At 45.5% G+C, this 19,871-nt stretch overlaps 1 protein-coding gene across 9 annotated transcripts in view; it reads left to right on the top strand.

Moving 5' to 3' along the window:
* Nucleotides 1–19,871, top strand: part of PITPNC1 (phosphatidylinositol transfer protein cytoplasmic 1) — a 275,970-nt gene that overhangs the window by 234,979 nt on the left and 21,120 nt on the right. For all 9 annotated transcript variants that reach the window (XM_045044220.1, XM_045044223.1, XM_019818130.3 and 6 more), the window contains one exon: nt 17,313–17,468. In XM_045044220.1, coding sequence (XP_044900155.1) covers nt 17,313–17,468 — 156 coding nt within the window. The remainder of the gene's footprint in view (nt 1–17,312; nt 17,469–19,871) is intronic.

Here is a 19,871-nt window from a genome sequence, read left to right as displayed (position 1 = left end):
CAAGGAAAAAATTTTTAACTGCTGCAGCAATTTGCACGAACGAGGTCCCCCAGAGCTCAGTGCAGTGCTCAGAGGATCAAATCTTACCAATTGGATCAGGTAGTGAAAGGCCAGACCAAGTAGGTCAAACAAAATTGAGGCAAATGAATTCCCAAATAACAGTTCGGAACCAGAGATTCTAAGCCTCTGCCGGGAGTGGAGTTGCTGGTTGTGGTATTGGATCACCGACTGAATAGAAAAAGTCCTTGGGGCTCGGATGCCTGGGTGGCTCAGTCGGATAAGCCTCCGACTCTTGATCTCAGCTCAGGTCTTGATCTCAGGGCCTTGGAGTTCAAGCCCCTCATTGGGCTCCAAGCTGGGCATGAAGCCTACTTTATAAAAGAAAAAGTCCTTGGGAAATGGCTCCATGCCCCAAAAGGAAGGACTCATCCAAGCAAAACATCCATAAAAGGAGAAACAATTAGGCTTGTTGTAGAGGGATCTATGCAAAAGATAACCTCTAGAGCCTACGGGTGGGGATTCCCACCCATTCTTTCCGTGTGAAAATGACTCAACCCCAAGGTAATAAGGGACCCTGGCTCCCAGTCGCCTCCCAAGTGATTACAGTCATTGTGCTGTGCTGCATGGCCACCAATTACTGTATCTTCAAATGAGTGGATAGAGAGATGGCAGGATAGGATGGGATGATATGACGTGAAAGGCACGACACTAAAATGACTAGGACAGGGGCGCCTGGGTGGCTCAAGTTGAGCCTCCGACTTCAGCTCAGGTCATGATCTCGCGGTTCATAAGTTCGAGCCCCGCGTCGGACTCTGTGCTGACAGCTCAGAGCCTGGAGCCTGCTTCGGATTGTGTGTCTCCCCTCTCTCTCTGCCCCTTCTGCACTCTCTCTCTCTCTCTCTCTCTCTCTCTCAAAAATAAGATAAACATAAACAAACAAAGAAAATGACTAGCATAGTCTCTGGTTCATAGTAAGCATTTAATAAATGTCCCCTCCCCCTGCTTGGGCTCCGGCATTGAGATCTACAGATGTGTTGCTGGGATGGTTCCTCAGTAGAAACCATGTGTCTTCAGAAAGCGGCTGCCGTGAATGGTGCTCTGGGAGTTTGCATATCGCGTTTTCCCTGTTGGCATGACTGAATGGAGAAGAGAAACGGAGGAGGGTTGGTTCCAATCCCTCTAGTTCTCAAGATCACAGAATCCTCTGCGGGTACAGTGAGCTCCTTCAGAAACTACAGCCATTTTTCTATTGCTGAGACTTTTTAAAAACTATGTTGTTATTTCTTCTGCTGTTATTTCATCTGAATCCAGAGTGACGCGTGTCTCTGATACTTCACCTCTAGGAAACCTTAGCAGTTAGGCTTACCGTCTGTCGTGCTAACTTCGAGCTGTCTGTGGCACCGGAGTCCAAGAGGGTGCCCAAGGCAGTTTGGGGCATTCTGTCACTGTCCGACATCCTTACCAGGCGTATTTTAGAAGAATAACTTTAAATACTTTAAAAGAAGAAAGAAGGAGCCAAAAGTGAATAGATGCAACCGAGCTTTTCAATTCTGTCCCATGGAGGGACCCCTGGGTGGCTCAGTCGGTTATGCATCCGACTTCAGCTCAGGTCATGATCTCACGGTTTGTGAGTTCGAGCCCCGCGTCTGGCTCTGTGTTGACGGCTCAGAGCCTGGAGCCTGCTTCGGATTCTGTGTCTCCTTCTCTGTCTCTGCCCCTCCCTTGCTCACAGTCTGTCTCTCTCTCTCTCTCTCTCTCTCAAAAAAAAGAATAAATGTTAAAAATTAAAAAAAAATTCTGTCCCATGGAGAACCTGTTTAAGAAAACAGGCATTAAATCCACAACTTGCTCAGGACTTGGACCAGCTACCTCAGCCTCTGCTGTTTTTAGTTTTATTAAATTAAAGCATCAGAATTTCTTAGCCCTTAGAGCAGAGCTCCCAAATCAGGTCAGAATCACCTTGGCACCTTTCAAAAAAAAAAAAAGCAGATATCTGGACCCTACCCTAGACTTACCAAACGAGACGCAGTAAGACAGGACCCAAGGATCTACATAAAATTACACCGGGTTTGGGGAAATAGCCTCAGAGCAGACCTTCCCAACTTTTGCCTGCCGTGATACATTTGGAAAGTAGTTTTTTGACTGGCATATCAGGGAGGACCTCCCGGTGAGAGCTGACCAGCCTCGCGGGGTCAGATGGCCTAGTGTGCTTAGCCGGTGGCCAAGAGAAAGAGTATCTTTCCACATCTATGGTCTATTCAAGGTAAGGCAGCTCTGCCTAAGAGAGCTCCATTTTCTGTATTCGAGCTTTTGGGGTTTTTTATTATTTATTTTCTGTGTTCAAGTTTATATACCAACTTATTGTTATTTAATTTTGTGGAGGGAGAAGGTAATAGCAACCTAAGCCTGGAAAACTGCCTATTTCCCTACTAAGGGGAGGGGTCAATGCCTTTGAATATCACTCCATCTGTTGAGAATCTGATACCATCTGGGGAGTCACATCAGCGTTGTCCTTGCCAGCCAATGGTGTTAATTATAATATACATTTGTGCAGGTTCCCTCCTAAATGGTTTCTGAGCTGGGGACTGGCTTCAGATTGACCCTCATCTAAGTTAATTTCCTCTCTCCAAGACTCATCCGTGTCCAGCAGGTCCTCTGGCCCAGTCTCGTCCCGGCCTTTTCCCAGTTGGCTCTCCAAGAATCTGTGGCTACAAGGCTAATGACAGAGGTCATATTTTGCCCCTTGAGAGACAAGACGTGACCCTGTGATTCTCTCCTCCACTTCTTCTCTTTATTCAGACTCCAAGTACAACTGTTCAGCTTCTGCTCCAAAAATATCCAGGAAAGAATAGGTGTTATTAAGTTGCCTGTCTCCGTCTTAAGGGGCCCAGAGAAAGACCTACAATTACCAGCTCATTAATTTGGGCCTTAGAAGTTTCAGCAGATTTCTCACAGAAGTGCTAGACCCAGACCTAGAGGGCCAAGAACTAACTTTTGAGAAAAATAAAAGTCATGGCTAAGTTGTTTTTATTCAGTTATATCACTTAAGCCTGACAATCCAATAGAATAGATACTGCCTCCATTTTATAAATAAGGAAACCAAAGCTCAGAGAATCTTTTTTTTTTTTTTAATTTTTTTTTCAACGTTTATTTATTTTTGGGACAGAGAGAGACAGAGCATGAACGGGGGAGGGGCAGAGAGAGAGGGAGACACAGAATTGGAAACAGGCTCCAGGCTCTGAGCCATCAGCCCAGAGCCTGACGCGGGGCTCGAACTCACGGACCGCGAGATCGTGACCTGGCTGACGTCGGACGCTTAACCGACTGCACCACCCAGGCGCCCCTCAGAGAATCTTAAATAACTTGTTGGTAGTTTCCAAAACCTCGATTTAGAGCCTGAATTGTCCAGGCTTAAAGACTGAGCTTCCCCCACACCAAGCTGGTTCCTTCGGTTAAAGCTGGAGGTACAACCGTTGCCTGTCTTTGAAGAACACTCAATTGGTTTCCTCTCTAAATGTACCTCATTAACCCCGAGTCTCACCGATCATATGAATAGAGGATTTGGGGGAAAGACAGGGTAAGAGAAAGGGCCTTTTTAACTCCCCTTAGGTTTATTGATCTGCTAGCACTCTATTTTACATCTTTGGGGGAAATTTTCCTCTTTGTGAATATTCTAGAAAATAGTGGATTGGACAAAACAAACCTAGACTGGAAGAAATAAAAAACTGGCCTTCCTATAACTAGGTAATGCAGGGACTCATTAAAGAAAAAAAAAGATGTCCTAGCCCCTAAAGAGATATCTCCAGACCCCAGTTTGGAAAACATTCCTTTTCTCACCCTATTATCCCCACAACAGTCTTGAAGTTTTTGGTTTTTTGTTTTCTTTAATGTTTATTAATTTTTGAGAGAGAGAGAGAGAGAGACAGACAGACAGAGTGCAGAGTGTGAACAGGGGAGGGGCAGAAAGGGAGACACAGAGTCTGAAACAGCTCCAGGCTCTGAGCTGTCAGCACAGAACCCAAGGCGGGGCTCAAACTCGCAAGCCATGAGATCATGACTTGAGCCAAAGTTGGACACTTAACTGACTTGAGCCACCCAGGCACCCCAACAGTCTTGAAGTTAAATAACCTGCCCAGGTTTACGCGGGTAGTCGTTGCTAGAACAGAAATTCGAACCCAGGCGTGTCTTGTTCCAAAGCCTTTTCTGTTGCCTCCTTAGTTCGGTTCCACAGAACCTTGCGCCCCTCAGGGGTGCTTCTGGGCCCAGTAAATAATGCAACGCATTGTGTCAAACAATAAATGTTGAAATAGCCCTAGGACTCCACTTGTCACTTTCACCTGCCTTATAAATGTATTGGGATTCCCAATAATATTATATTTGGAAAAATGAAATGGGTCCTAAAGTTAAAATAGGTCTGAAATCTCCTCCAGGTTTAAAAATGGAAATCCTGTATTGCCTTCAAATTACAGATTGATTGGCTGAGTGAACATCTCTATCCTGGTTTCTCTTCAAGTTGGAGGTCCAGGTTTCCCAAAATAATACAGTACATGAAAGGCAAGCTCGATTTAGGGACAGTTAATCCAGTGCTGATTGCTGTTGCCATGTTGCAACTCATCAAGAATATTTGTTAGTCTGTTACAAGCTTTTGATTTATCAAGCTATCTAAGGGCCAAATTTGTATGTCCTCGGTATGGATCAAGGCTCCTCATGCGTCATAGCCTGTGTCCAAACAGCACTGCTAAAAGCGGAGTGAGCAGGGACAGTCCACAGCAAGCAATCCCAGTTCAAAGGCTGCAGACCGAGCCAAGTCTGAACCACCCTCCTTTCTGAGCGGAGCTTGCCTCATGGGCTCTTAGGAGAGCTGGTGCCTGGCCTCACTGTCACACACAGTAAGACGGGGGTTCTTTGCAATGTGCCCTTGAGTGACCGTGCTGGTTTTGATAAGGTGATCTTAAAAATATAAAGTCATATGTGTTAGTGCTGAAAGGAACAGGTTAGTGTTATATAACAGGATTTTAGGGAGCCGTCTCTGGTTGCTCTAGAAATGGGAGCCAGGCCCAAAGCTGGGGACAAAGGGGTTATGACTCCACATTCCACGGGCAGGTGCTAATCACCGAGGCCAGGTTCTCCCCGGGGGTGGGACTGAGGTGGCCCAGCTGGCCCTCTCATCATGGCCGGCCATCCGTCTTCCCACCCCACTCCCCTGCCCCCCTGCCCCGCTTCTAGTCTGTATTTGGAGAGGGGGGAGGAGAGTTCGTTGGGGGTACACTTCTTGCCTAACCCCAAAGCCTTGTGAAGGGAGTGTTCGGAGGGCATTAATTACAGAAATTGGGACATCTGCAAAAAACTGACTCTTTGCCAAGCTGCAAACCTCCAGGTCCAGCCGTAGCACTGCCACCCTATGGGACAGGGGCGAGACTGAAAAGTGGCCCCAGAAGTTTGTAGGGTAACATAGACATTGATGCCTACTGCCCATCTGGAGATTTCTGAAGGAGGGGGCTTTTGGAAGGAGCCCATGGTGGGAGCTGGGGTGGAAATGTGGGCGAGTCCGTCTGGGAATAGGATGCAGACATTCCCTTGGTCCTCATGCAAAATGAAGATTATCGTGTGCTGTTTTAGAGATTTGTCCGGAGAATTCTGGTATATTTGCCCTGAGACCAACTGTTGCTCCAGTTCTGCCACACTGACCTGGTGTCCAACAATTCAGTTCAGTTCTGACATTACCTGGAGTTGGCGTCAGACCCCACAAGTTCAAGGGCTCGGTCCCCCAAGGCCACCCGTCACAAGTCCGGGACCACCCATACAAGTCAGGGCTTCCCACAGCCTCCTCCTCTGGTTGGAAAATTTGCTAGGAAGGCTCGCAGAACTCGGGAAAACACTTTACTTATGTTTACTAGTTTATTACAAAGGGTATACAGCTCAGGAACAACCAAATGGAAAAGAGGCACAGGCCGAGGTATGGGTGGGGGGAGGTGCAGAGTTTCCCTGCGCTCTCTGGGCATGCCACACCCCCCAGCGCATCCCTGTGTCCACAGGGAGCTCTCCAGATCTTGTCAAGAGTTTTTCTAGTTCAATCTCCAGCCCCCCTTTCTCCCTCCCCAAAGGTCAGTGGGTGGGGCTGAGGGTTTCCACCCTCAGCACTGGAGCTTTCTGTAACCAGCTCCATTCTGAGGCCATCTGGGGACCTCACCCTAAGTCACCTCAAAATAGGTCTCTTATTATATAAAGATGAAAAGGAAAAGTGTATCTCTAAAGTGCTTGACCCTGGCTGTGGTGCACAGGAAGCATCTAATAAACATTAGCTAGCGTGGTTATTTTTCCTTCCAACCTCTCTTTCTTCTGATCACCTCTGAGGATTTTCTTTGGACTTAATCTTCTCCCTCGGTCCTAACAGGCATCAACAGTGGTTACCCTTCTAGCTGGAGACCACCGACTATTAAATTATTTTGTGGTTTGTGCTCATATTTTCCATTCTCATGCTCCCTCCTCCAGTAGAGAAGTTTTGAGTTTTTCTGGCACTGAATTATAACTGAGAAGGGCTCAGAACACACACCAGAACGCCTCCCCACCACATCCCCCCTTTTCTCTGCCTTTCTGCATGTCAGTAGCACTTTATAAGTCAAGCTCCTTTAAGAGAGTCACTTTGCAGAGGAATAGCACAAATCACTCAGCGTTTGTGGTATACTCGAGTGCCAAGAGCAAATGCTTTAAAAATAGCACTTTAGGTATTAACTGCTAACAAAGCAAGAATTGGCTGCTTGTGGCTACAATTTGCATTTAGGGTTGTTGTTTGGTTTTTTTTTAAGCCGATGCACAGCAGTTGACCTTTTAAGTAAAGTTTTAGGTCACTTCTCAAACGCACTCTGAAAGCTCCTTAGTTTTGTTTTGCTTATTTCAACAGCTTTATTGAGAAAGTTCACATACCATACAATGACCCATTTCAAGTGGCGAATTTGATGGATTTCAGTGTATTCACAGATATGGGCAGCCGTCATCACAATCAAATTTAGGACATGTTCATCACCTCAAAAAGAAACCCTGCATGCTTTAACTATCACCCCCCCCACACACACACACACCTGGCTTTTTTACCCCCGATCCCACCCCAGCCCTAGGAAACCCCTAATCTTTTTGTCTCTGTAGATTTCCCTGTTCGAGATATTTCATCTGAATGGGATCCTTTAATATGTGGTCTGTTGTGACTAGCTGCTCTGAAAGCTCCTTAATTTTTTATGTGCATTCCTTTTAGGATTCAAGTTCAAGGAATCTGAGTCCAAATTCAGAGCCGAATTTTACCTGGTTGAAATGCCATTCATTGATGGGGAATGAGGATATATTCATCACTTTGGAGTCTTCAAGACTCCAAGAATGCAGGAAAAAAAAGTCTGATAAGTGTTGTTAGTTCATCCCTATTTTAGGACTGAGCGTTGTAGTTACATAATGTAACAATTCCTACCCAGTTACTGCTTAGCCCTATTTCATTTAACATTTATCAAAAACTTCTAATTTCAATTAACAGGGCAAGCCCCCGTTGGATTTAGTCCTTTGTGGTTCACATTGAAAGCATAATTAATCATGGAGACTTTAAATCTCGGTGAATGTAGACTGATAATATTGCCTCTGAGATGCTAGCTGAGCCCCAGCCAGGCCAGGACCTCCTGGGGGCTCCTTGCACCTCCCGGGTGTGAGACTGATTCTAACAAACAAAGAGACACAGTCTCGAAAGGACTGCACTCATGAAGAGGCCCTCGGCTTCGCCTTTGTTCTGCTTTGTCCAAGTGCAAGATGGATGAAGCCTGGAGGTGTGACTGACTCCAGGGAGAGGAAGCCTTCTAAAGAAGATGTGCCTGCATGGAAGGGGTGGCCAATGTGGAGGCCAAGGGCAGGCTGTTCCAAATGTGCCAATTTGGCATTTGGTTATTTTAAATAAAAGTTACTTAAGAGATTGGCTGTGCAAGAAGGACACTCCAGGACACCTGGCTGAGTCCGTTGGTAGAGCATGCAACGCTTGATCTCAGGGTTGTGAGTTCAAGCCTTGCATTGGGTGTGGAGATTACTTGAAAAAAAATAAAATCTTTAGAAAAAAAAAAAAAGGAGGACACTCAGACCCTTCTCTGTCCCCCGAATGCAGGAAATCAATCTCCCTTGTGAAAGGTAGCCTCATCAGGAAGTAGAGAGACCTCCTTATCACCAGAGGTGGGAAATTCAGGGTGCAGAAGGCTGTGTAAACAACCCTTGTTACGTTTTTGTGTATTTACTACCCCAGCCCAAATTCTGTTTAGAATACCTTCCTAACTGAAGCTCCCAAAGTTTTCTCTGTCCTGTCAGTCCCTCAGAGATTTATTCTCTTTGTGTAAAATTTATGAAAACGGGCGCCTGGGTGGCTCAGTTAAGTGTCTGACTTCGGCTTAGGTCATGGTTTTGCGGTCCGTGAGTTCAAGCCCTGCATTGGGCTCTGTGATGACCGCTCCGAGCCTGGAGCCTGCTTCAGATTCTGTGTCTCCCTTTCTCTGCCCCTCCACTGCTCACACTGTCTCTCTTTCTCAAAAATAAATAAACATTGGGGAAAAAAAAAAATATATACACACACACACACACACACACACACACACACACACACATATATATATATATATATATATATATATATATATATCTTGGTAATTTCTTCAGGCCTCAATTTCCTTATTGGCCCTCTGTGCGCACATAATAACACTTTGGGTTTTTTCCTCCTGTTAATCTGTCTCATGTAAATTGAATTCTTAGTCCAACTGGAAGACCTTGAAAGGCAGAGGAAGAATTTTTCCTTCCCTTCACCAATTTGGTCCGTCTGGCTTGGGAGATTACCTCCCTCCACACAGATGGGCTGTAACTCACTACGAGGGCCCGATCTGCCATGTGCCAAGCCTGGGGAGTACCAGCAGACTCCGGAGCCAGAGCTCTCATCGGAGATGAATTTAGAAGCCCCCAGCCAGAGGAGCTTGCAGCCTGACATGATCCCAGCCCGCCAGCCAGCTGCTGGGCTCCAGGAGCCGTACATCAAGCAACCTGGAGGCAAGAGCACTGCTTCCCCGGCAGCCCGTGGATCCACCCGCAGCCAGGGCTCGAGGTTCATTGTTCCGTGACCCAGTGAGTGGGCTTGCTACTCGAGAGCTAGTTACAGGGGACCCTGTAAGATTTGTCTTGTGAAAATCATGACCCACTGGTGCGGGCTGGGTTGTGTCCCCCAGAAGAGAGATGTTGAAGCCCTTAACCCCCTGGCACCTGAGAATGTGAGCTTATTTGGAAATAGCATCCTTTTTTTTTTTTTTATGTTTTTTTATTTTGGGGAGAGAAAGAGAGAGCACCCAAGTGGGGGAGGGGCAGAGAGAGGGGAACAGAAGACCCAAAGCAGGTTCTGCACTGATAGCACAGAGCCTGACGTGGGGCTCAAACCCACCAACCACGAGATCATGGCCTGAGCCAGAGTCAGACACTTAACTGACTGAGCCACCCAGGCGCCCCGGAAATAGCATCTTTTCAGAAGGAATCAAGTTAAAATGAGGTTGAGTGGACCCTAATCCCATGTGATTGATGTCCTCATTTAAAAAAAGCCAAAGTTTGTGCCTCCCTCTCTCTCTGCCCCTCCCCCGTTCATGCTCTGTCTCTCTCTGTCCCAAAAATAAATAAACGTTGAAAAAAAAATTTTTTTTTAAAAAGGGGGGGCGCCTGGGTGGCGCCGTCGGTTAAGCGTCCGACTTCAGCCAGGTCACGATCTCGCGGTCCATGAGTTCGAGCCCCGCGTCGGTCTCTGGGCTGATGGCTCAGAGCCTGGAGCCTGTTTCCGATTCTGTGTCTCCCTCTCTCTCTGCCCCTCCCCCGTTCATGCTCTGTCTCTCTCTGTCCCAAAAATAAATAAACGTTGAAAAAAAATTTTTTTAAATAAAAAAAGCCAAAGTGGGAAAGTGTGGAATTCATAATATTGGAGATGAAGGTGGAGCTTTTACAAACTTCATTTGAAAATAAAGAAACCTAGAAATGAAAGTTTAAAACCTAAAAATAATCCAAGTCTTATAAAGAATGAGTGAATCCTATCACAGAGTTTTTTTGAGTCAGGACCAAAATAGTACAGAAGCTATAGAAACACAAACCAGAAATTTAAAAAATTTAAAAGGTTAGAAGAAAGGTCAACTGATGTGTGAATGGGGCGATTTAGTCATTTATGTTCACAAACTCAAGTGAGAAAATGAAACTGAAGATGATTTCAAGTGGAATGGATATTAGGGGGTGCATGGGCAAGGGTGGGGGAGGGGGAGAACAGGACCAAGGAGAAAGGTTTGCAGTGACCAGAATATTTCAGATAAGACCCGGTGGTTTGATTTTTTTTTTTTTCCATCCTCACTTAAAGGCATTCAGCTGGACGTTCATTTGTGATCTTGAGGGGTTTAAAAACATTTTTTTTAATGTTTCTTTATTTTTGAAGGAGAGAGAGACAGAATGTGAGGGGCCGGGGGTGGGGAGAGGCAGCGAGAGAGGGAGACACAGAATCCGAAGCAGGATCCAGGCCCTGAGCTGTCAGCACAGAGCCCGATGCCGGGCTCGACCCCACAAACCGCGAGATCATGACCTGCGCCGAAATCGGACGCTCGACCGACTGAGCCACCCAGGCGCCCCAGATCTCGAGTTTTGATTAAAGGAGTCCTCTGGTAAATCCTCTCTCTTACCTCCCTCCCTCTCTTTGAAAGTGAATCCCTAATTATAGGCCACGTATAAGATTTACTAGATGAAATCAGCAGCTGTAGATATGACACCAGACTTGCAAAAACATCAACCCACTGTTGCCAGAAAAAGCCCAATTGTTAATTGCTTCTTTGGCATCTGGCTATAACAAAAACACCCTTTGCTGTTTAACATTAAAAGTAAATGTAGTGGAAAGAACATTTGGCCTAGAATTAGGGGAGCTGGGATTCTAGTCTCCTCCTTGTGACCTAGTGCTTCTGTGGCGTGATCCGGAGCCACACATAGATCTTGGCATCTGCATGGTTTTCGCTGTGCAGACGTTACTTTTCCAGTCTTCTTCAGAGCTGATGGTTGCTGTGAGGGCCTGTGATTCTTCACTGTTTGGGAAAATGTGATCTACCAGCGTTCCCTGCTTAATGTTGCAGAGTCTCGCTTGATTTCTTGAGAAGCCTATGCCTCGAATGTATATGAAGATTCGGGAACAGGTACCATTTCAAAGTCAAGTAGTTGCCAGCCCAAGAGGCGAGCTAAGGCTAGTCCATGAACCAAGGCGGGGCGCTGCCAGGTGGCTCCGGGACCTTCATCTTCAGGCCTCTCTCGGACTCCCTGCACAAGATCCGAGATGCGTGAAGGCAGTCAGGCCACAGCCATGGGTTTTACCCCATTCCCCTACCTCCTGTGCCTGGCCCCTTGCTCTGTTTGCGGGGTCCTTTGTCTCCCACACGTCTGCGTTGCTGATAGAGTTGCCTTCCCGCCTTCCGCCACTTGCTGGCTCCGTAATTGTGGTTTGATTATCCACTTGCAAACTCAAGAAGGACGACGTTCTCGGGGCGCCTGGGTGGCGCAGTCGGTTAAGTGTCCGACTTCAGCCAGGTCACGATCTCGCGGTCCGTGAGTTTGAGCCCCGCGTCGGGCTCTGGGCTGATGGCTCAGACTCTGGAGCCTGTTTCCGATTCTGTGTCTCCCTCTCTCTCTGCCCCTCCCCCGTTCATGCTCTGTCTCTCTCTGTCCCAAAAATAAATAAACGTTGAAAAAAAATTAAAAAAAAAAAAAAAGAAGGACGACGTTCTCTCAGGTTCTCAGGGGTTTGCCTATGTGTATTCTGGTCGGCCAAAGCATGGAGGCCGGGTCTTCTAAGCCTCAAGCTAGCTGCTGTCCAGGGGCACCTGGGTGGCTCAGTCGGTTAAGCGTCCGACTTCGGCTCAAGTCATCATCTCACGGTTCACGGGTTTGAGACCCACGTCGGGCCCTGTGCTGACAGCTCAGAGCCTGGAGCCTGCTTCGCATTCTGTGTCTCCCTCTCTCTCTGCCCCTCCCCACCTCGTGCTCTCTGTCTCTCAAAAATAAATAAACGTAAAAAAATTTTTTTAAAAAGGATAGTTACTGTCCATGTGCTGATAATTATACTCCTCATTTGCCTTTTGTTGGAAAGTTAGTAGGCGGGTGGTGAAAAAAACCAAGCCTCCCTGTTTAACTCCTGCTCCTGTCTTAACTCACATTGACTACGTGGCAGCTGTAAATTTTTTGACGAGGCTTAGCTGGGCAGATCTTCTGTTCCTCACGATGTATGTTTGGACTGAAATATCCAATTTGGCCTGTTCCCTCGCATGCCTGCTGGCTTCTTAGCTGGAATGGGTGGGCACTTCTCCGCAAGGCTATCTTGGGCTTCCCCCCAACATGGTGGGCTCTGAGTAATCAGACCCGACTCTGTACGTTGTGTCAGGCGTCCGGTTACTAGCTTCCTTGAGAGGCCTGAACTGACACAGTTTCTCTTCTGCCATTTGCAATTGGTCAGAGCATGACCTAGGCCAACCTAGATTCAAAGTGAGGGGAGATAGCCTCCATCTCTTGGTGGGAGGAACAGCATACTGGCACAGAGAGGGAAGGAGCTGCTGGAGGCCATCTTTGGAGATTATCCACCAGAGACTCCCTGGTGATACCTCTTGATTTATTGGTTTTCTCTTTTTATTCTCAATGGCATTGTAGACTGTAGGAACATGGGGTAGGCAGGAATTAGTCGCGTGACCTTAAACCATCAAATCTCCTACCAGCAATTCCAGGGTACTTTGGAAAAGCATCAGTGGCTCTGCCCTTGACTGCAGGATTGGGCATGTTACTCAAACGCATCTGAGACTGCCTTCAGAGTACCGTAATAGCTAACGTCAGTTGAACACTTGCCGTGAACCAGACCCTAGGCCTGTGCCTTTTTCCTGAATCGTGTTATTATTAAATTAACATAATCTTTCCAGGCCTGTATGTATATTTCAGTAGTCGTTTCTGGGCTGGTTTGGGTGATAAAAACACAGCCTGACAATATTGGTATCAAAGATTCGAAAATGCTACCCGTACTCCAATCTCCAGCTATTCCTTTCACAGAACGCTTATTCCTATGGGATACTTACTGTGCCTTCTCTTTTCCTTCTGTCTTTCAGAATCTCTTTTGTCAGTTGAGTATTCCATTAATTATATATTTGTCCCGCTCTGGTCCCTGCTACCTCCAGGCCCAATGTCTTCCTGCAACCGATGCCAATGAGGGACCCGGGGGAAGGTCAAGGAATGGAAATCAGCCAAGTAGAGCGGATTCCACCATGGTTGGAGGGAAGTGCTCTGTGACCACACACAGCCCACACCTTCCAGGGCGTGCGAATGTGCACGCGCGCACACACACACACACACACACACACACACACACATACACACACACAGCTGCTGCTGCCCTCCCACACCCCTCAGGGCAAAGAAACCAGGTCAAGGGAGAGCATAATGTAATATCTGGTTCTCTACTGTGCCCACATTGTGCATTCAGTAAATGCTTAGGATAATGACTGTTATAATATTACTTTATGCAGGACTTTCAGGAATCTCAGAATTAGTACATACCCTGAAAAATCCGACTAAGGTAGCACGTGGCATTTTTATACTGCATTTGTGTGTTTTTCACAGCTTTGTCGATACATAATTTACATAACGTTCACCCATTTAAGGGGTACAGTTAAATGGCTTTTAGCATATTTATAGAGTTGTCAGCTGTCACCTTAAACCTGATTTTAGAGCATTTTCATCAGCCCCAAGAGAAACTCTGTTTCCATAGCAGCTCACCCCAGCTCAGGCCACTACTCTGCTCTCTTTCTCTGTAGATTTGTCTACTCTGGATATTTCAGATAAATGGAATTATACAATGTGGCCTTTGATGACTGGCTTCTTCCGCTTATTGTAATGTTTTTTGAAGTTCATCCGTGCTAGAGCATGGATCAGTACCTCATTCCTTCTAATGGCTGGATAATCTTCCATTGTATGGATGGACCACATTTTGCGTATCTATTCATCAGATGATGGACACTTGGGTTGTTTCTATGTTTTGCCTATTAGGAATTTGAACATTCATGTGCAAGGTTTTGCATGGACGTAGGTTTCAATTCTGTTGGGTAGGTATCTTGGAGTGGAATGGCAGAGCCAAATTCACTCCGTATTAACCTTTCGAGGGACTACTCAGTTGTTTTTCAAAGTGGCCACACTATTTCATATTCCCATCCTCAATGTGTGAGGGTTCTAATTTTTTCACATGCTTGCCGGCAGTTGTAATGAGGCACATAGCATTTTTAACCTGTCTTTCACTTTAAGATTTACCCAAATGTAGCCGAGATGGTGATGCCCAGCCATGTGTGTGTGTGGTGGGTCCAAACAACTCAGGCATTCATTCAACAAACATTTATTCAGCATGTGTTGTGTACCAGCATCATGGGCATTCAGCATCCACTGGGCTCAAGATGACTGTGGTCTTGTGGAAATGGACAATCACACCAGTGATGAGAGTCCTTCCCACCTGCCAGGTTCATGGCAGAAGAGGTTTTGAAAGCATAAAGGAGGAGTGTTCATTCTGAACCACATAGGACAGTGTTCTGGGAGGAGGGGACCCTCCAGCTGAGTCTTAAAGAAGGAAAAGAAGAGTGAGGCAAAGTGGAGGAGTTGGCTGGGGAGAAAAAATTTCAGGAAGAAGAACTGACACTTGCCTAGAAGGTTCTGGAGCCCTGGAGCATGGGGATGCAGGAGCTTCGTAAGGCTGAAGGGAAAGGTGTGGCTTTGGAACAGTGGTCCAGAAGAGCTGCTAGAAAGGTAGGCAAGATCATAAAGGGCCTTGTATTTCATGCCAGGCATTTTAATGGTATCCTGAAGTCATGGTGCTGTAAATGGATTCTGAGGAGGTCAGCAATGGGATTAAGTCTTCATTTGGGAGGTCACTCTGGCAGCAGCATGGGGAATGTCGGCTAGAGGCAGAGGCCACAGGGGCAGGGAAGCTGTGGGCTCTGCCTGGACGTCGCTGAGGGCCTGGCATCAGCCTCGTGTGGGGGTTGGTCTCGGGGGTGTGCTGTGTTTTCTGGGGGAGCCACGGTTCTGGGAGTGGCCACCGCAGCCAAAGTCTTGTCCGCAGGAGGCACGCCAGTAAAGAAAGGCAGGGGCAGCCTGCCAGCCCCTCAGAGCCAAGCCAGACCCCAGTGATAACGCTCTCTTTAGTTGTAAGCATCCTGATTGCACCTGCTGGACCTACCCCTGAGACAGTCCGGGCTGAGTTAAAAGGGCTGGGCAGTCCGAGATAATCCAGTTCCGTGGCTCAGACTACCTCCCTTCCTGCACAGGGTCCCCAGGTCTCTCTTGGACGGGGGGTGGGGGGAGCCTCATTCTGCTTTATCTTGTGGCCTCTGCTGTGTTTGGGGGGCTCATTTCCTCCAAATTCCTACCTCCCCCTGAGCGGGGGCAGGGTTGTGGTAGAGGGGAGCCCCGAAACAGAGCTGGACAGTAATCCCCAGAGCAAAGTCTTCTGTATGTTAACGAAAATTCTCTCCTACATAAATTTTTAAACAATTTTTTTAATGATACACGTTGTATGCCTTAAGCAGACACAGTGTTATCTGTCACTAACTCTAAGCTGGGAAAATAAATAAAAATATTTTTAGGTGTATATGCATTTTCTCTTACTTTATTAATTCACACATTTCTTCTGAGGTATCTCTGAAAAATAATCCTCTGATGAGATAAATCAGAAGCTGGGGCACCTGGGTAGCTCAGTTAGTTAAGCGTCCAACTTCGGCTCAGGTCATGATCTCACAGTTTGTGGGTTCGAGCCCCGCGTCGGGCTCTGTGCTGATGGCTCGGAGCCTGGAGCCTGCTTCGGATTCTGTGTCTCTCTCTCTCTCTCTCTCTCTCTCTCTCTCTCTCTCTCTGCCCCTCCCCTGCTCGTGCTCTGTCTCTCTCTGTCTCAAAAATAAATAAAACATTAAAAAAAATTTATTTTTAAATAAAAAATTAAGAAATTAAAAAAAAATCAGAAGCTGATTTCCACATGGCAATCATTGAGGAAATATTAAATGGTTAAACATTAAAACAATTTTTTAAATCTTTCTTATTTATTTGTTTCTTTGTTTTTAAATATTTTATATATTTTGGGGGCACCTGGGTAGCTCATTAGGTTAAGTGTTCGACTTTGGCTCGGGTCACGATCTCACGGTCCGTGAGTTCAAGCCCTGCGTTGGGCTCTGTGCTGACAGCTCGGAGCCTGGAGCCTGCTTCAGATTCTGTGTCTCCCTCTCTCTCTGCCTTTCCCTGTTTGCGCTCTCTCTCTCTCTCTGTCTCTCTCAAAGATAAACATTTAAAAAAATTTTTTTAAGCTGTTGTGAATATTCAAGTACAGTCTTTTGATGGCCAAATGCACCCATTTCACCTAGAAATTGAATTGTCAGGTCATAGGTAGGCGCATATGCTTAGCTCTTAGATATTTATACATTGTTGAGCAATTGTCCAAATTTACACACCCAGTAATGGGTTGGACCTAAAAAAAATTTTTTTTGTAAAGTTTATCGAACCTAAGGTCAGAGAAAATATAATGCAGTGGCACAAATCTGGCTTTTTTTTTTTTAATGTTTATTTATTTCTGAGAGAGGGAGACAGAGCACAAGCAGGGGAGGGGCAGAGAGGGAGACACAGAATCTGAAACAGGCTCCAGGCTCTGAGCTGTCAACACAGAGCCCGACGCGGGGCTCGAACCCACAAATCATGAGATCACGACCTGAGCTAAAGCCTGTTGCTTCACTGACTGGACCACCCAGGCGTCTCAGCACAAATCTGGCTTAAGATCACGTTTTTGAGGGATACCTGGCTACCTAAGTTGGTGGAATGTGCAACTCTTGATCTCAGGTTTATGAATTTGAGCGTAGAGATTACTTAAAAATAAAATCTTTTAAATGTGAATAAGTAAATAAATCCCGTTTTTGACATGTGAATAGGTGAGCTATCATTTTACTATTTACTTACACCGTAAGCCCCTCTTTTGATTGAGATGTATATAATTCCCCCTTTTAATTAAGTGTACAATTCAGAGGGTTTTAGTGTATTCACAAAAGCTATGCAACTCCCACCATTACCTGGTTCCAGAACATTTTCATCACCCCAACAGGAACCGTTTTATCCATTAGTAGTGACTCCAACACCTGGCAACCACTCATCTTGCTGGTCTCTATGGACTTACCTATTCTGGAAATTTCCTATATAAATGATAATTAAGCTTTAAAGTTATAATTTCTTTGATGTATCTTTTTCAGGATCCTAAACACTTCAAGTCTGAGAAGACAGGACGCGGCCAGTTAAGGGAAGGCTGGAGAGATAGTCATCAACCCATCATGTGTTCCTACAAGCTGGTGACCGTGAAGTTTGAGGTCTGGGGACTTCAGACCAGAGTGGAACAATTTGTACACAAGGTAAGTGAATAAACAGCAGTTCCCGGACTGTGGACACAGGGACTTGTTTTGTTTTTGTTTTTGTTTTTTTAATGTTTATTTATTTTTGAGAGAGGGGAGGGCAGAAAGAGAGGGGGACAGAGGATCCGAAGCAGGCTCTGTGCTGACAGCAGAGAGCCTGATGTGGGGCTTGAACTCACGAACCGTGAGATCGTGACCTGAGCCAAAGTCAGATGCTTAACCGAGTGAGCCACCCAGGCTCTCCGTGACTGTCTTTATTGTCAGCTGGAGTGCACAACACACAACACCTGTACAGTGCTGAGCCAACACGAGCCAACTGCATCTAGAAAACCCTGTTTTCATGAAAGTGCATTTTACATCCAGGCTTAATTTGATGTTTTGCCCTTCATTTCTCATTCCATGACCTCCATGTCTGCTGGATGAGTATATTCAGGAAATTAACTAAATTTAAAACATACTTCAAAACAAATCTGTGTGTGCAGCCCCCAAGATCATTCTCACTCAAAAGACCCTGCAAATATAGACACTTAAGGTAGAAAACGCCCCCAAGAGAAAACACGATTGTCCCCTAGATGGTGCATCTCAGTATTTCTGGTCATTTAATAATTCTGTTACCAAAGAATTATTAATAGCCTCGAAACACAGATTTCAATTGTATACCCACTTTAGCTAAACATGTTAATTGTGTAGAAGGAAATCATCACCTGGTGATGACTTAAGTTTGTTAGGGGCTTCTAGCATGACTGTTACCCTCATGGAAACAAATGGAAAATGTAGTGTTTTGCATTACCCTTTGTAATGCCTCCCATTTTCATAAAAATAAATACTACCCACATTGTCTCTACATTCCAGATAGGCTGGATATCTGTTTATTTTTCCACTTAAAAACTGATAAAGAATAGCTTTCTGAAATTCTTTTGGGGCCGCTGGAATTTAACGTTAATGCACTGAGCTTTGTGTTACTTACTTAGACGGATTGGTCTACTGAGATTGAAGGCCGATTGGCAATAACACGTATACGTTTTGAATTTAAGTACAAAGGAACAGATTGAACCTGGGCTCATGAGACTCTAGAACAGATCTGAGAGCTTTGGTGTTTTTTTTAACGGAGAGGTGTTTCGTTCTTCTGCGCTCTAGAGCCCTGTCGGCCCAGCCAGAGGTGGGAGCCACATGAGAGACACATAGAAATCAAGTTTTGGGGACCACCTGTTTCCCAGCCGTGTCCCAAGTGATTAAGCGGGAAGACGCTCCCGGCTCTGTGTCTAACTTGGGCTATATCTTCTTTGACTTCCTGCACTGTCTCTACCCCCTTATTTTTTAGCCCAAAAGGATCTCCTCTTCTCGGGGCCACTACACAGAGCACTTGTCATATCCTCCTTTCTCTTCTCAAAGCCTATTTAGATTGCTGTAGGGCTTATTGTGTTTCTTTTCTCACCCGATGACTTTGGCTAGTTTTGACTTCTGTTTCTTTAAAATACCTGTAGCAATTATGCTCTAGTATAAGGCATGCCCGTTTCCAAATATAAGGAAGTGTTATCTACACCCCCTAACCACACCTGCTCTGGCCCATGAGCTGCTAATGAGTATAGGAGGCTAGTATTTGCATGCGTTTAAAGTACCAGGGATGCCTTTCTCTGAATACTTTTGTTTTTTAAGAATCTATTCACAGTTAAGGGGGAAAAAAATGTTCGAAAGCGAGCCATTAGCACATTATTGAATTCTTGGTTCCAGCAGACAGCTGTGTTGTGCTTAATGTAATAGGGTATATTTTACTGATGGCTCGATGCCGTTCTTTTCATTTCCATGAATTTGACAGTCAGCACTTGAGTGTGTATGGTTTCATGTTGTTTCTTATTTTCTTGACATATTTCCTCCTTCCAAATCATAAAAGCCTCACCAGCTATCCAGAGGCATGGAGAAATAAACACTTCATTATAAACGCTTCCCTTGTTTCTGCAAATTCGCCAGATTAAACTCCTTCATTTATTGAAACGTGCTTGAACCTTTCGCGAGAGGTTCTTGACAATTGCTGGGTTTTGTTTGGCAGGAAGAAAGGAATGTTGAAGGGAGCGTGTGAGTATCCAAGAAATGTAAAGCGGCATATTTATAGAGGACAAAAAGAGCACCGGAAGATTCATAAATAAATAAATAAATAAATAAATAAATAAATAGATAGATAAATAGATAAATAGATAAATAGATAAATAGATAAATAGATAAATAAAATTAAAACTCATGAACAGGGTTACACACAGGCACACATATACACACAAGCTATATATATTATCTTTCTTAGTCTTCTATTGCCATTGCGTGTCACTACAAGAAACAATTTCTTTCCTTTCGTTTCCTAGCCAAGCTTACCATCCCCATCTGTTCTATACCTGCTGAGGTCTCTTTATT

This window comes from Felis catus, chromosome E1, assembly GCF_018350175.1.
Source record: "Felis catus isolate Fca126 chromosome E1, F.catus_Fca126_mat1.0, whole genome shotgun sequence".
NCBI classification, from domain to species: Eukaryota; Metazoa; Chordata; class Mammalia; order Carnivora; family Felidae; genus Felis; species Felis catus.
Note: the sequence above shows the minus strand (reverse complement) of the source record. Positions and strands in the feature narration are given on the sequence as shown.